General features: G+C 43.6%; 1 protein-coding gene across 2 annotated transcripts in view; it reads right to left on the bottom strand.

Annotated features, from left to right (window-relative positions):
- The window catches only part of LOC139539072 (collagen alpha-1(XI) chain-like), an 84,957-nt gene that overhangs the window by 47,667 nt on the left and 19,467 nt on the right, over nt 1-17,823 (bottom strand). The window contains exons 3-11 of one of the 2 annotated variants that reach the window (XM_071341837.1): nt 15,674-15,887; nt 14,948-15,110; nt 8,246-8,368; nt 4,454-4,861; nt 3,342-3,461; nt 3,079-3,198; nt 1,904-1,957; nt 1,658-1,699; nt 878-940 (exon numbers count right to left, since the gene is read on the bottom strand). In XM_071341837.1, coding sequence (XP_071197938.1) covers nt 878-940; nt 1,658-1,699; nt 1,904-1,957; nt 3,079-3,198; nt 3,342-3,461; nt 4,454-4,861; nt 8,246-8,368; nt 14,948-15,110; nt 15,674-15,887 — 1,307 coding nt within the window. The remainder of the gene's footprint in view (nt 1-877; nt 941-1,657; nt 1,700-1,903; nt 1,958-3,078; nt 3,199-3,341; nt 3,462-4,453; nt 4,862-8,245; nt 8,369-14,947; nt 15,111-15,673; nt 15,888-17,823) is intronic. The other variant, XM_071341926.1, reaches the window with a different exon arrangement.

Below are 17,823 nucleotides of genomic sequence, written 5' to 3'. Positions count from 1 at the left end.
GAGGGCATGTCACTCACTCTTAGGTTCATATCAATTAGCTTGTCTCTAGAGAGGAGGGGAAACAGCTTATGATTTTCTGCTTAATGCCCCTATCAAAAGCCTAATGTACCCATAAGCACCTCATAAAGAATTAGAGGTATGAGCTAATCCTAAACTGTCAATCACCTAGACTCTCTGCAGCAGAGACAAAGGCCTTTGTCTCAATAGGAACCTTTATTGCAGTATCTGTCACACTGAGAATACTGTTGTATACTGTAAGGCATAACAAACAATGAAGATGAAATACTGTAGACAGGCAGGATTATGGAACACTGTTTATACATTTGTTTCTGATCTGCTTTGGAAGAAGAGTTTGTTTGATGATCTGATTTGATGTGTTTGATTTGAGGTGAAACCTGGAAGACCTCCATGTTTTTCTACTACAACAACATGGTTAAAGATCCTTTAGATCTCTAGAGATGACTGAGCATCTGTTGGTTTGTGTCTGTGGGACTGAGGCTGTTTTCAAGGAGGGAACACAAACACAAAAAGGCACGCACATACACACACACACAGTCCAACAGAGTGAATTAGGTCAAACCCACACATGAGTCATCACCAGTCCTTTAGTCCCTTAAGGTTACGGTAAAGACCACAGTGAGGTCACAGCATCCCTGACCTGTTGTGTAGGCTGTGGTCAATCTGTGGTTACGGTCAAACCCAGAAGACAGTCCCTGTGGACCCTGACTATGGTCATACTGTCCCAGAGGACAGTCCCTGTGGACCCTGACTATGGTCACACTGTCCCGAGGACAGTCCCTGTGGACCCTGACTGTGGTCATACTGTTCCAGAGGACAGTCCACTATGGGTCAATACTCCACATGGGAGGATACTCACCAAATCACCTGGGTCTCCACTGGGTCCTCGGGGGCCCATTGGTCCTGGTCCACCTGGAATACCCTGGAAAATAAACACACAGTCACTCAGCACTGGTCCATAGTATCAATATGGGCAAAACAATGGAGTAAAAGTTATCAATGTAGTATCAATGTAGTTTCAATGTAGTTTCAATGTAGTATCAATGTAGTTTCAATGTAGTATCAATGTAGTTTCAATGTAGTATCAATGTAGTTTCAATGTAGTATCAATGTAGTTTCAATGTAGTTTCAATGTAGTTTCAATGTAGTATCAATGTAGTTTCAATGTAGTATCAATGTAGTATCAATATAGTATCAATGTAGTTTCAATGTAGTATCAATGTAGTTTCAATGTAGTATCAATGTAGTTTCAATGTAGTATCAATGTAGTATCAATGTAGTTTCAATGTAGTTTCAATGTAGTATCAATGTAGTTTCAATGTAGTTTCAATGTAGTTTCAATGTAGTATCAATGTAGTATCAATGTAGTTTCAATGTAGTATCAATGTAGTTTCAATGTAGTATCAATGTAGTTTCAATGTAGTTTCAATGTAGTATCAATGTAGTATCAATGTAGTATCAATGTAGTTTCAATGTAGTATCAATGTAGTTTCAATGTAGTTCCAATGTAGTATCAATGTAGTTTCAATGTAGTATCAATGTAGTATCAATGTAGTTTCAATGTAGTTTCAATCTAGTATCAATGTAGTATCAATGTAGTTTCAATGTAGTATCAATGTAGTTGGAGCAGGGGTCTTACCTCTGGTCCTGGGGGGCCGACTGCTCCCTCCACCAGTGTACCCTGCACAACATCACAGAGATATGACAATGACATATAAACACATTCAGAGATACCAGAGATATTTCAACATAAATACTCCATATGGTCTTTATAGAGTCATAAAGATTACAAAACACCGACTTGAAAGAAAAATCCTCAAATAAAATCCTAAGGGCCTAAAATTGATTTCCATGAGCAATATTCTGTCTGAATACTCAAGCTCACCGGTTCAAAGATGGCAGGCTCTCCCTTCTCTCCTTTCAGTGGTCTGCCACTGGCCTGAGGCACAGACAGACACAGACGGACACAGACGGACACAGACAGACACAGACAGACACAGACAGACACAGACAGACACAGACGGGCAGACACATGAACAGACGTGTGAGGTGATTGATGACCTACTGTGTGTACAGCAGTTGTAGGTCATGTACAGCAGTCTTAGCAGTCTCTGAGTGAATACAGTTGTAGGTCATGTACAGCAGTCTCAGCAGGTTCTGAGTGAATACAGTTGTAGGTCATGTACAGCAGTCTCAGCAGGTTCTGAGTGAATACAGTTGTAGGTCATGTACAGCAGTCTCAGCAGTCTCTGAGTGAATACAGTTGTAGGTCATGTACAGCAGTCTCAGCAGTCTCTGAGTGAATACAGTTGTAGGTCATGTACAGCAGTCTCAGCAGTCTCTGAGTGAATACAGTTGTAGGTCATGTACAGCAGTCTCAGCAGTCTCTGTGTGAATACAGTTGTAGGTCATGTACAGCAGTCTCAGCAGTCTCTGAGTGAATACAGTTGTAGGTCATGTACAGCAGTCTCAGCAGTCTCTGAGTGAATACAGTTGTAGGTCATGTACAGCAGTCTCAGCAGGTTCTGATGGAATACAGTTGTAGGTCATGTACAGCAGTCTCAGCAGGTTCTGAGTGAATACAGTTGTATGTCATGTACAGCAGTCTCTGAGTGAATACAGTTGTAGGTCATGTACAGCAGTCTCAGCAGTCTCTGAGTGAATACAGTTGTAGGTCATGTACAGCAGTCTCAGCAGTCTCTGAGTGAATACAGTTGTAGGTCATGTACAGCAGTCTCAGCAGGTTCTGAGTGAATACAGTTGTAGGTCATGTACAGCAGTCTCAGCAGTCTCTGAGTGAATACAGTTGTAGGTCATGTACAGTCTCAGCAGTCTCTGAGTGAATACAGTTGTAGGTCATGTACAGCAGTCTCAGCAGTCTCTGAGTGAATACAGTTGTAGGTCATGTACAGCAGTCTCAGCAGTCTCTGAGTGAATACAGTTGTAGGTCATGTACAGCAGTCTCAGCAGTCTCTGGGTGAATACAGTTGTAGGTCATGTACAGCAGTCTCAGCAGTCTCTGAGTGAATACAGTTGAACTGAATGCTTGATGAGGCCTACCTCTCCATCCCAGGTATCAGCCCCCTCTCTCTCTGCAAAGCCATATCCGTCCTCGTACGTCTCATACTCTTCATACTCCTGGTTCTCTGTCTCGTTACTTATGTCCTCGTACTCTACAGCCTACGAGTCCACACAACATGCCAGTAAATCACATGATCCAATGACCACATTAATAACTGAGCTGCTACTGAACATGACGGTGGTACTAAAACTGAGCTTCACCGTATGAACATACAGTATATAAAAATCTCAATTCAACTGACCTCGTATTCGCTGATATTGGGACCCACTGTTACCATGGAGACAGCGAGGTCATCGTACAGGTCGCCGTATAAGTTGTCGCCGAACTCCTCCATCTGGGGCTTTTTGTCCAGCCTCTCCTCCTGCACAAGGCCAGAGCGTTTAAGGTCAGAACCATGGTAACGGAAACCGTGGAGACACTGGGCAACATTATGGTCTGTCTGTCTTTCTGTCTGCCCAGTCCACTAAGTTCGCCCAGCGCTTCCATTTTACACAGCCTATCACAGCGTACAGTTTGCTAAGCTAATTAGCAGCACAGGTGTTGGTTATGGGAATAGGCAGGTCATACATGTAGCAAGCCTCAGTGTGTGTTATTAATCATCCTATGGTGATGGAATATTTCACAACCAGGTAGTGATGGCAGCATGCCATGGATTATGACAGCCATTACAGCCAGAGTATGAAAATAAGCAAATTCAGCAAATTAGCAAAAGTAGCAAACAATAACCTTTAGAGATTTCAATCATGGGGACTTATTCTTACCTACACATTTGCTGACAAAACAACTTTTGAAAGACAATGCAACACAGGAGGCATACTGTTTTGGATACATGTATAGCTTTAAAATCAAAGGTTTGGACTGGGTTAATGTAAGGACATAAACTCTCAGGTCAAGGAGACATCACAGAAACACTACAACACACAACACCTCATACATACCACTTACTCAGATATGCATGTTCAACTACAGGTACTAGAAAAGACAGAACTAGTGTTATCCACACACCTAGAGTCATATGAATGTCGTGTAACCCATAAACAACTATTGTGACAATTGAGACACAGTTGTCTATGTGTTAAAACACAGTGTAGAAAATAGTCTAATTTCTAGATTGTCTGCATACTCTACTTAATCTAGATCTAGAGGGATGCAGGGATTCTCCGTGTTCCATTGTGAGTCCTGGAAGAGGAGGAGGTGATTAGGGTAGTGCTGGTTAGGTTAGAGGTCATAGTGAGGAGAGGAGCAGGTGACAGAGGGTGTAGATGAGGCATTCTGGGGGAGTGGGTCAGTGCTCTGTTAGGGATGGGATGGAGGGGGAGGGGAGGGGAGCTGCATTGTAACTTTTCAGTCTACCTCCTCAGTGACCTTTGACTCAGGCAGTGCACTGGGCACCACGGAGGGGTCCTCAATGTCAGAGTCAGGCCTGTGTGTGGGCCTCTCTGGGATCATGGTGGTCTGGTCAGGGGCTTCAGATGGGGTGACAGCTTCAGGAGTGAACAGTTCCATCGTAGATGTCTTTTCAGTGGGATAGTAGGTTTCTTGGGATTGGTTTACAGGCAAAACAGTGGACACCTGGACGAAACCCTCCTCCTCTGGACCCGCCTCTCCTTCTTTTCTCTTCTTCCTCGACTCCTTCTTGCCCCTCCCCTTCTTGTCACGCTTCTTTTTGTTCTTTTTTCCTTTCCTGTCTTTTTTGGAGTGTTTCTTTTGCTCCTCTGGTTCGTTGCTTTGTATCATGGGATCAGGTTTAAGTTGAGAGGTCTTTTATGAAAAAGGGGGAGGGGGGGCAGGGGAGGAGGTGGGGCACGAACAAGAGAAACAACAACATGGTGAAATACCTGAAACATAACAAGCCAGGAGAAGAGAGACACTATGCACACATCCAGTAGGGCCAGGCATAGATCATGACTCACACACACACACACACACACACACACACACACACACACACACACACACACATCCCTGCACACACACACACACACACACACACACACACACACACACACACACACACACACACACACACACACACACACACACACACACACACACACACACACACACACACACACACACACACACACACACAGAGAGTAGTCTTGAATGAGACTACTGTTAATTTATCACTGTTTACCACTGGCCTGTCAACAGAGAGGACATACTTTCTCATGAGGTCAGGGGTCAGTGTGTTTATGACCCTGTTGGGCTGTTAAGACTTTTTATGGATAGGGGGCAGCATTTTCACTTTGGATGAATAGCGTGCCCAAATTGAACTGTCTCCTACTCTGTCCCAGATGCTAATATATGCATATTATGGATAGAAAACTGTTTCTAAAACTGTTTGAATTATGTCTGTGAGTATAACAGAACTCATATGGCAGGCAAACTTCCAAACAGGAAGTGGAAATTCTGAGGCTGGTCGATATTCAACTCATCGCCTGTTCAAATCCCTGTAAGATATGGATCTGTTTGCACTTCCTAAGCCTTCCACTAGATGTCAACAGTCTGTAGAACGTTGAATGAAGTTTATACTGTGTTGTGGGGCCGGATGAGAGGGGAATGAGTCAGTGGTCTGGCAGATTGCCAGTTCCTGGTCACGCGCATTCCTCATGATATCGCCTTGCGTTCCATAACTTCTACAGACACGAAGGAATGCTCCGGTTGGAATGTTATTGGATATATATGATAACAACATCCTGAAGATTGATTCTCTACTTAGTTTGACCAGTTTATTCGACCTGTAATATAACTTTTTGAAGTTTTCGTCTGAGTTCGCCTGGACCGGCGCGAGCGTTTGGATATGTTTACTAAACGTGCTAGCAAAAGTAGCTACTATAAATACCGGACATTATCGAACAAAACAACAATTTATCGTGGAACTAGGATTCCTGGGAGTGCATTCTGATGAAGATCATCAAAGGTAAGGGAATATTTATGATGTAATTTCGTATTTCTGTTGACTCCAACATGGCGGAGAAATGTTGTTATATCTGAGCGCTGTCTCAGATTATTGCATGGTGTGCTTTTTCCGTAATTTAAAAAACAAATCTGACACAGCGGTTGCATTAAGAACAAGTGTATCTTTAATTCTATGTAAAACATGTATCTTTCATCAAAGTTTATGATGAGTATTTCCCGTTATTAGATGTGGCTCTCTGCAATTTCTCTGGATATTTTGGAGGCATTTCTGAACATGGCGCCAATGTAAACTAAGGTTTTTGGATATAAATATGCACATTATCGAACAAAACATACATGTATTGTGTAACATGATGTCCTATGATTGTCATCTGAAGAAGATCATCAAAGGTTAGTGATTAATTTTCTCTATTTCTGCGTTTTGTGACTCCTATCTTTGGCTGGGAAAATGGCTGTGTGTTTTTTGGACTTGGCGGTGATCTAACATAATCATATGTTGTGTTTTCGCTGTAAAGCATTTTTGAAATTGGACACGATGGATAGATTAACAAGATGTTTATCTTTCATTTGCTGTATTGGACTTGTTATTGTGTGAAAGTTACATATTTCCAAAAAATATTTTTGAATTTCCCGCGCTGCGGTTCCAGCGGAATGTTGTGGGGGGGTTCCGCTAGCGGAACGTGTGTCCTAGAAAGGATAAAATATGTAAACATAAATGTCATTTATGTCCTTCTTTAACTCATATCCATACCTGTCACTATTATTGAAGACCTTTATATGAGAACGATGTCAAAGATCTGGTCTGTAAAATACGTTGATGAGGAGATTGTGATGGTTTGTAAACAGGGTCAGTGTGAGGGGGATATAAAATGAATAGATTGAGTGATGCTGACAAGGTCTTGGACACAGAGCAGGTTTCTCAGCTGTAGATCTAGAATAGCCAACACGCTCTACGTCTGATAGACACTGAAGGACAGTCCCAGGAGCAGCGCCAGGAATTGGACACACCCAGACACAGACACACAGCCAGGCATAGGAGCCTACACACAGAACACTGTTCTCACAGACTCTGACAGTATCTCCCTGTGGGCCGCATGAATCAATATTTCTTACTTTTCCTCTCTCCCTCTCTCCAAAACACTTTTCTCCAACATAAAGACACACACATACATCATAATATAACTCATCTCTCCCAAGTGTATCCCATTGCCCAAGCAGGCCCGGTGAAGAGGGGAAGAGCTAGAGTGGTGATATCCTGTGAGATTTACGGGGCTCCTGGCTGTGTGTGTTCAAGCTGAAGCAGCTCAACACAACCAAGGGAGAGACGCACCACTCTGCTGCTGGCTCACTATCAAAGACAGGGAGAGGAGCTTCTTCTCATGCTGACTGACTGATGTCTCATTCTTCTCTGGCCTGGCCTCCCTGTGTTTTAGTGGTGTGTTCGGGCCCCTAGGCCGAGCAGACTGGGTAGTGATAAATCATGTGATTCAGTACCTGGCCAAGGCTGGGATTGGCTGGGCTACAGAGGGCGGGGCTGGGCAGGTCTCTGGCAGACACTATTGATATGCATGCTGCTTGTTCATCATTTTATCTGTTGGCTGAGAAACAAGGGGCTGAGGAAGCAGCTGTAGCAGCCAGCACTGTGCTGTGTAGTCAGGACCTGCACAAAGCCTCAACATGAACCTGTATCTCTGAAATGTTGAGCCCTGACTGAGCCAGCATAGAGAGAACTCAAACTGGAAATATCGCTCTGTGAGTTCAACTCTAAAGCAGTCCAGACAAATACACTCTCTGTTCCATAATCAAATTATGATCAGGGACCATCTGGGTTTTATTGAAGGTGCAGAATGCAATCCATGTCTTTGTGTTCATTTGCAGTTTTACTGAGGTTGTAAGGTTGTGTGTGTCTTGTTAGCACCCCTGTTCACTAACTACAGATGGAATTCCAACCTGGTTTCTTTGCTAGCAGCCAGAAACCCACATCATCAACTACTGTATAACAGATTATGTAATTGCATACATATATGAAAGAAGAGAGAGAGAGAGAAGGGGAGAGAGAAATAAAGAAATACTGTTACAGTTTGAAGAGGATATTTTGGGTGGATGAATCACTGATAATAAAACAAGACAGGTGAAGGGGGAGTGGAATAGTGTGTGTGTGTGTACTGTGTGGGTATGTGTGTATGTCAGAGGGTGTCTCCCCCTGGTGGCTGGAGTACTGACCTGCTCAGGGTCCTGGGCCAGGCTGTTGTAGGACAGGGGAGAGTCACAGTCAGGGATGTAGTGCAGGCAGTAGTCAGCCGCAGCCTGGGCGTCCTCCAGAATCAACAACTGCTGGATCTCTCCCTGGAAAACACACACACACACACACACACACACACACACACACACACACACACACACACACACACACACACACACACACACACACACACACACACACACACACACACACACACACACACACACACACACACACACACACACACATACATACACCAGAAAGGCAGGCAGACAAGCATACAGAAAAACAAAAAAGCATCATGTTAACCTCACAGACAAACATACAGTGACAGAAAGGATTAGCACATCACTCTGACATTGCATTCTATGAGAAGCACTGCGATGGCCTCGGAGGACCAGGCTGAAAATGGCTGGGAAATTGAATGCTGTGTAGGATGCTGCCATACCGCTAAGAGAATGTGTTTAATAGAGCTGAAGCCGTTTCACATGTGAATATCCTGTGTGTATAAAATGGCCAATACTACTGTGACTGCTGCTCCCACAACCCCTCTGTTCCCAGGCTTCTAGCAGGGTGCTGAGTGTACACATAACAGTCAAATACTTCCGTCACACTCCCATTTCAAACACCCCTTTACATCCCCAGCTTGCCTCGGAGGGCCAGAGTGTGTGTACACATAAACACACAGACAGACCTCGCCAAACCCCCCCCCACACGTTTTATTAGTGCTTCACTCAGATCTCACCGAGCACAGATCTCAGGCCAGTATTTAGCCAACATAAACTACTAGGTTACAGTTAATGCTCCAGAGATGAAAACCCAATCAACATCAAATTCTACCACACCTTTTCAGAGAGTGAGAGAGAGAGATTCTCAGCCAAAGATCAAAGGCCCTGTTCCACCTTTGGTACCGTATCCCTCCCCACTCCCCCTAGCTGGCGCCGGCCGGCTGGTCAGCTTCGTGACTACTTTGTCCCTGCGCAGCAGATGTACAGCATTACAGTACAGAGCCAGAGCCACAGAGCACATCTCTAGACATGGAGGCAGCCTTATCCATCTATCAGCACATTACAGTGGCTGCAAATATCTGAGGAGAATATGTGTGTAGATGACTTAAACCACAGTCTGGGAGCGAGGCGGCAGGTAGCTTAGTGGTTAGAGCGTTGGGCCAGTAACTGAAAGGTGGCTGTATCGAATCCCCGAGCTGACAAGGTAAAGATCTGTTATTCTGCCCCTGAACAAGGCAGCTAACCCACTGTTCCCCAGTAGGCTGTCAATGTAAATAAGAATTGGTTCTTAACTGACTTACCTAGTTAAATAAAAAATACAGTTCCTCCTCTGAAGTGCTGATGACAAAAACCAACAAACAGCATCAGATCACAGTCACACAGTACTGTCTAGTTCCCATAGCGACACACAGGCTGGCTCAGCTCCACTGAAGAAAGAAGAATCTCCAGCAGACTAGTACTATTGGATACTCTGTATACAATGTCATGGATCTTTGATACCAACGTTTCAGCCAATAGAGCTGCTCCATTGACTAACATAGGACTAGAGTGGTTGGAAGTGTGGGCTTGCTTTATGGTGCCCAGGCCTGCACTGTGGTGCTAGTTAGCTGGTATTGATTCAGAGGGGTTAGGTTAAATGCGGAAGATACATTTCAGTTCAATACATTCAGTTGTGCTATTCTCTTTTCCCTTTCCCTTTCATAGCAGCCAATTATATAGGCCTTATTATATAGACCTTGTTAAAGCCACAATGAACGGACTTGACCTCTTCTCCACTAATGAGATCTCACTCCATAAACACTGTCTAGAACTGGCCTGAACTAGGAGTCATCAAACACTCCTTTGTAGCACTGTTATACAGTCTGTATCTCTCTGGGCTAATAGGACCAACAGGTTTATACACAACAACAACAACAATGAATATAGCTGCAAGCAGCAATGCCGGGGTTCAAGGTGTGGGCCCTCTGTGCCACCATCAAGACAGATTGGACACATCGCCCAAGGATGAGCTGTACTCTGTGCTCCTTACCACGCTTCGCAAATATCCAAACGAAAAATCAATCAGATCATGCTATATGAGTTTAAGGTATTTTTAACTATTTTTTATGATATTGAACACTTTAAGTGGCTTCTTCTATTTTACAGGACTCTAGCTCAAACAATATGGCTGCTATGAGCCAATGAGCTTGCATTAATGTTTTTTCCTGTCCAACAGTGCCAAAATGAACCATACTTTACATGTTAGCTAAACTAATATCCCTGAGCATGTGTGCCAAATTTCATCACACTGAGTCAAACAGATCAAGAAATATAAATATGTGCCCGTTATAGCGCCACCATGTGGTTGATCTAAATGTGCTTGCATATGTTGAGTCTAAACCGTGTTTGGAACATATGTACCAAGTTGAATTACAATACGATTATCTGTATCTGATTTATATGTATTTATGTGCCAGATCAGGTCCATGTGAATGTTTATTGGTCAGTAGTTGCCATGTTGTTTGACATACTAGACTGAGAAATAGTGTGTTGGTAGAACTTGTTCCATAGATGCCATATATCCATTTTTGTGCAGATCGGTCATTCGGTGACAGAGGAGTAGCGTTTTAAGTGTTTTTCACATCATTATAAATGGCGGAAAATGCATCATGGCGGACCTTATAGGGCCATGAGGCAAATTTGTTCCTTGTGAGGAGTGGGACCTATGTACCAAATTTCATGACTCTCCGTCACACAGGGTGAGTAGCATGAGCTTTAAAATGTAGCATTTTTAATCGCTTGTTATAGTGCCACAATGAGGCAAATTTGCATGGGATTGCATGAGAGGGTGTGACCCATGGGCCGTTACCAACATGCCAAGTTGTGCCCTCCTAGACTTACCATCTCACAGGAATGTGCATGTTATTTTCCCTGGGGGAAGAATCCAGTATAATAATAATGAACCAGAAGAAATACAATAAGGTATTACCAGCTTCGCTGCTTGAACCCCTAACAACAACCAAATCAACAACAACACATACTGCACTGAATATGACTACACCTCACTACAGTAAAACAAGAATAAATACTTAGCTCCTTACTAGCCTGCAGGGCAACAGATGTCAAAACATCTGAATACAATCATCAGAAAGGAAGAAATGCATCTACAACAGACAGACCTTGACTAATTAATGCAGCATTTCCAATCTCTCCAGCTATCCATGAGATTCCTCTATCAATATCAAATCTGCCCTTTTAAGACACGCTTGATAACAGCCCAACATCAAGCCAGACCAACACCAAAACTCTGACTGTTTTCTAAAGAGGCCTGATTACTCACAACAATAATACAATGACTAATACAGACAGACAGACACGGTCAGATGTTGTTCACACATAAACACTCGGCTGGATCATATCTAAGCGTTAGACGTGTCAAAAACACACAAACAGCCCACAGAGAGCCCAGACAATACATTCAGACTTGTGGACAATTAAATGATTGCTTTTGTATGTGTACGTGCATGTGTGTGTGTGTGTGTGCGTACAGTATTTACGTGCACATTCTTGTGTCCATGGCTCTGCACGTGTGTAAACAACACCAACAGTCATTTGAAGGAAATCTGGAAGCAATAGAAGCATTAGGGGCTGACCACCATCCCCAAGCTCCCACACTATGTTCTCCCACGCTGGGGGAACTGGGCCGGAACACTGGCCCCCTGGATCCCTCCTGGAACAGAACCAGGTCCTGGGAACAGAACGGGCCTGCGAACAAGGCCAACCTCTAACCTCTCCCCCAGTACCAACCTCATCCAGGTCAACACGGCCCTGACCCACAGCCATTCAACATGGGACACATGAGCTGGCCTCTCACTCACTTAGACTATTCAGAGAGAGCAGAGCAGAGAGAATGCTAAAGAGAATGTTGATAATTGACGGGTATTAGTCATAAGGACGTCAAAGGGATGTTTTTTTTGCAGCCTGAGGAATGATAAATGGGATGTTTTGAAAGATGGGGTTGGGGTGAAAATGGATCTTTACAGTTGTTTTATACAAGGAATGTTCAGGGGAAGCATTGCTTAATTGGAGAAAGAAGACTGTTTTATTTGGGAGATAGAGGGGTGTCTGTTAAAGTAAGAGAGGGAGAGGGAACCTAATGGCATGGGAGGCTATTAAGTTTTACTTATGGAGTAGGAGAAGCATTTGAGGTAAAGTTAAGCCATCAGCGGGAGGGGAGGTTATTGTGTGGGGGCGTGGCTAGAGGGAGATTGTATAGTTCTTGTCTATGTGAGAACGTCAGGGGACATCTGTTTCTGAGAGGGTGAAAGCTGAGAAGATTAGGGCCAGATAATAACCCTTCCTCTGTTCTTTTCCAATGTCTCAAGTATGCAAAGTCTGGGTTGGGATGGTACCCTGAAGGGCCTGAGAGATGGGAGGGTGTGTGCTCTGTAACCCCCTCCTACTCTCCCCCTCTGTGTCTCAGGTCCTGCGGACATGAGCAGAGATGGGACTGCTGCTCTACTCGGCTCTCTTTATGCTGGAGGCTACTGAATTAAGAGTGGAGCTGCATTGGAATTACAATGGACTAGGCCTGCACACTATCCTGGGAGAGACATTGGGAATGACTTATGGAACAGGGTCAGGGAAATGAAAATAAAAGAATATGAGCTTTACTTGGAATTAATTTATCTTTTTATTGTCTGATTTGAAAGCACATACTGTATGTATGGCACACACGCACACGCACACGCACACGCACACGCACACGCACACATTATATTATTCACATATTTAACTACACATCATAACTCACTGTTCAGTGTCCATTTCAATTTTAAGGTTCCATAATGACGTGGTCATTTCCCCAATCACTTTCACCTAGCTCAAACAACCCAAGCCATCATTAAATATGTGATCTTTGCCCTCCACAGCTACTCAGGGATAATGATGAGGACAGCAGCCCTGACGAGTGTCGCCGTAGGGATAAACACTGACGACTGGGAAATTCCTCCTCCCACAAGATCAATCCTCCCAATCAGCAGGCATGAACAACACTCATACATTCACTGACACATGTTCACACTCATACATTCACTGACACATGTTCACACTCACACATTCACTGACACATGTTCACACTCACACATTCACTGACACATGTTCACACTCACACATTCACTGACACATGTTCACACTCACACATTCACTGACACATGTTCACACTCACACATTCACTGACACATGTTCACACTCACACATTCACTGACACATGTTCACACTCACACATTCACTGAAACGTCAGAATATAGAGCTGTCTGTTCAAATGTCAACACATCTAACACCACACACTCTCCAAAACATCCAAACTCACTCATACAAATACAAATGTTGAGTTTCATTTCCAGGTATTTGATCACAGTAGAAAAGATGTGGCCAGAGCAGATCATGTCTGAACAGTTCCCCCCACTCCCTTCCGCAAACAACCTAGTCCTCCCCTACCTGTTGCTCCACTCTCAACCGTTCTCCACCCCTCCCATTCACCCCCCATTAAAGCTTACAGCAACAACACATACTGCTCCAGTCTGCATGTTCACAACTGAACACAATTAGTGGAGTATGTGATGGAATGTGCCATCTCTTTCATTTGTATGGGCCGGGACAGAAAGAGGTTATGAGAAGAGAAAGTCATCCGAGTTAAAACAAGGTTAGTGGGATCGGGATCCCCTGCGGGTTCATGTCAGAATATTCAGCTAATATATGACGCAAGTGAATATCTCCACTGGTCTAACAGGCATATTTGATGAATTAAGCTCACATGGAAATAATGGTTATTTTAATCTTGTCCGTTGTGGCTTTAGAGGATCTCATTCACGCCTCAATAAAATAATTTATTCAGGGCTACAAGTAGAATTTATAGTAGGGATATTGCATTAGGGTTCAAGTCAGAGTGCTAACCTCCTCCCGGTGTTGTCCAGGCAACGGCTCATATACGCTGAGTGTACAAAACATAAGGAACACCTTCCTAATATTGAGTTGTACCCCTTTTGCCCTCAGAACAGCCTCAATTCGTCGGGCCATGGACTCTACAAGGTGTCAAAAGCGTTCCACAGGGATGCTGGCCCATGTTGACTCCAATATTTCCCACGGTTGTGTCAAGTTGGCTGAATGTCCATTGGGTGATAGACCATTCTTGATACACACAAGAAACTGTTGAGAGTGAAAAACCCTACAGCGTTGCAGTTCTTGATACACTGACACCGGTGCGCCTGGCACCTACTACCACATCCCGAGTTGAAAAGCGTGCTTAAATATTTTGTATTGCCTATTCACCCTCTGAATGGCACACATACACATAACCTGTCTCCTCCCCTTCATCTACACTGATTGAAGTGAATTTAACAAGTGACATCAATAAGGGATCATAGCTTTCACCTGGATTCACCTGGTCAGTCTATGTCATGGAAAGAGCAGGTGTTCCTAATGTTTTATACACTCAGTGTAGATGACCCACATTATGCCAAGAATCCAGTTAAAACAAGTTCCAACAAATAATATTGATGTTCCTCAGATCCAATACTAGAATGAACCAGTTTGTGTTCTGCTACTGATGAGACTACAGTACATACATACCTACATACAGTCCATGACACTACTTCATTCACACCCAACCCTGACTCCCTCGCCCTGGTGTCCTACCTCAAACACCTCCTCGTCCAGTAGTCGTGTTCCAAACACGGTCACCCCCTCCGTGCTGACCAGGGGATTGTCCCCTCTTAGTAACTCCAGAGTCTGCACCTTCTCACAGTCCAGGTACAGGGTGACTGACTTGCCCTCCACACTGTAGGCTATTCTGTGCCACCTGGACAGACAGAGAGGTAGAGATGGGTTAGTACAGTGTAGTGATATCTTTATAATGCAGATGTAGCAATATGAAGTGTCAGGTTGAATGTAAGTCACTTGGGTTCAGTTAGAAGGAGGCACCACCTGTTTGCAGTATTCTGAGGAAGGGTTTTCTAAGGTCAAATGCATTGAATCACATTGTAGTATTTTACAGGGTCAAGTCAAGCTATTGACCTTGTATTGTGAGCAAAGAACTCCGGTACTAGCGTGATCTATGTGTGTCCTCGTGATCTATGTGTGTCCTGTGTGTCCTCTATAGCTCCAGGTCACTTAGGGTCAAGCACATTGTGTGAGCTGTGTGTGCCACGTTCAAGTATGGCTAAGTGAAATCACTTAGTGGAAACTCCATATTTTGGGTCAGGTAATGGTGATACCCAATGGCCAACCAAATGACACGATGCAGGTGAATCTCACCCAATCATGTCAATATGTGTCAATCATAAATCAGGTGCTATAGAGTTCGGGTTTTGAGAAGAAGTCCCAGTCAAGAGCCAAGGACACCAGGCCAGGGGTAGTACCCACTTTCCATCAGCCAAGTTGATCTTCTTGAAGATGGGGTAGAGCTCCGGGGAGGGCTGTCCCTGGTGGTCTTCATACAGGAAGACAGGTGAGCGGCCCACCTCCAGCCCCAGCTGCTGTACACCCTGCTCATCATACACAGACAGCAGGAAGAACTGGGTGTCCTTCTTTGCCCTCACTGTTGTCATCAGGGAGAAGTCCACAGGGAACAACGAGTCTGGGGGGGAAGGAGGAACAATTGTTGTGGTTGATATGGTTGACCTTTTCTACTCTGTTATTCTCTGATGTGTTAAAATAATGTTGCTCCCAACACTGTTTTTCATGTAAAAATACATAACTTCTTCAGGCTAGGGTCTATTTTTCTCCACTTCCTGTCTGACTGACGTGTCTAAGTAAACTGCCTGTTTACTTTGGCCCAGAAGCCAGGAAATGCATATAATTGGTACCATTGGATGGAAAACACTTTGAAGTTGATAGACATTTTAAAATAATGTATGAGCCTATAACACAATTGATATGGTAGGAGAAAATCCAACCAGATTTTTGTTTTGAGAGCCCATGCTCTTACAATGGAAAGCATAGGGGCATATGCAATACCAGCTCCCAGATTGCAATTCATATGGCTTCTACTAGATGTCAACAGTCTTTGTTCAAGGTTTCAGGCTTGTTTCTTCCCAAACGAGGAAGAATTTTGAGTTTTAGTACTGGGAGTCAGAGTTGGAAATCAGTCTGTACGCGCGCGACGAAGAGGACGCGCACCTGTTAATTTTGCTTTCCTAGTGAACATACTTCTTTCCGTATGAAATATGATAGTTTAATGACCTTTTAGGGTACCTGAGGATTAAATAGAAACGTATTTTGACTTGTTTTAACAAAGTTTAGCGGTAGCTTTTTGGATTCCTTTCTCTGAACGAGTGGATTACTCAAATCGATGGTGCCAACTTAACAGACTTTTTGAGATATAAAGGATTTTATCTAACAAAACGACCATGCATATTGTAGCTGGGACCCTTTGGATTGCAAATCAGAGGAAGATTTTCAAATAGTAAGTGAATATTTCAGCGCTATTTGTGATTTTATGAAACCTGTGCCGGTGGAAAACATGTTGATGTGGGGCGCCGTCCTCAAACAATCGCATGGCATGCTTTCACTGTAAAGCCTATTGTAAATTGGACAATGCAGTTAGATGAACAAGAATTTAAGCTTTTAACCGATATAAGACACTTGTATGTACCTAAATGTTTAATATCCCAAAATGTTATGATTATTTATTTGAATTGTGCGCCCTCCAATTTCACCGGAAGTTGTCGACAGGTGTCCCGCTGGCAGGACGCAATTTCTGTATCCAATGAAATAATATTCAAGTCAGTCATACAGCCATACAGTCAGTCATACAGTCAGTCATACAGTCAGCCATACAGTCAGCCATACAGTCAGTCATACAGCCAGTCATACAGCCAGCCATACAGTCATACAGTCATACAGTCATACAGTCAGTCATACAGTCAGCCATACAGCCAGTCATACAGTCAGCCATACAGTCAGTCATACAGTCAGTAATTTAGTCAGTCATACAGTCAGTCATACAGTCAGTCATACAGCCAGTCATACAGTCAGCCATACAGTCAGTCATACAGTCAGTAATTTAGTCCGTCATACAGTCAGTCATACAGTCAGTAATTTAGTCCGTCATACAGTTAGTCATACAGTCAGTCATACAGTCAGTCATACAGTTAGTCATACAGTCAGCCATACAGTCAGTCATACAGTCAGTAATTTAGTCCGTCATACAGTTAGTCATACAGTCAGTCATACAGTCAGTCATACAGTTAGTCATACAGTCAGTCATACAGTCAGTCATTTAGTCCGTCATACAGTTAGTCATACAGTCAGTCATACAGCCAGTCATACAGTCAGCCATACAGTCAGTCATACAGTCAGTAATTTAGTCAGTCATACAGCCAGTCATACAGTCAGCCATACAGTCAGTCATACAGTCAGTAATTTAGTTTGTCATACAGTTAGTCATACAGTCAGTCATACAGTCAGTCATACAGTTAGTCATACAGTCAGTCATACAGTCAGTCATTTAGTCAGTCATACAGTCAGTCATTTAGTCAGTCATACAGTCAGTCCTACAGTCAGCTATACAG

Source organism: Salvelinus alpinus, chromosome 1 (genome assembly GCF_045679555.1).
Source record: "Salvelinus alpinus chromosome 1, SLU_Salpinus.1, whole genome shotgun sequence".
Taxonomy (NCBI): domain Eukaryota; kingdom Metazoa; phylum Chordata; class Actinopteri; order Salmoniformes; family Salmonidae; genus Salvelinus; species Salvelinus alpinus.
The sequence above is the reverse complement of the archived record's forward strand: the minus strand, read 5'-3'. Positions and strand labels throughout refer to the sequence as shown.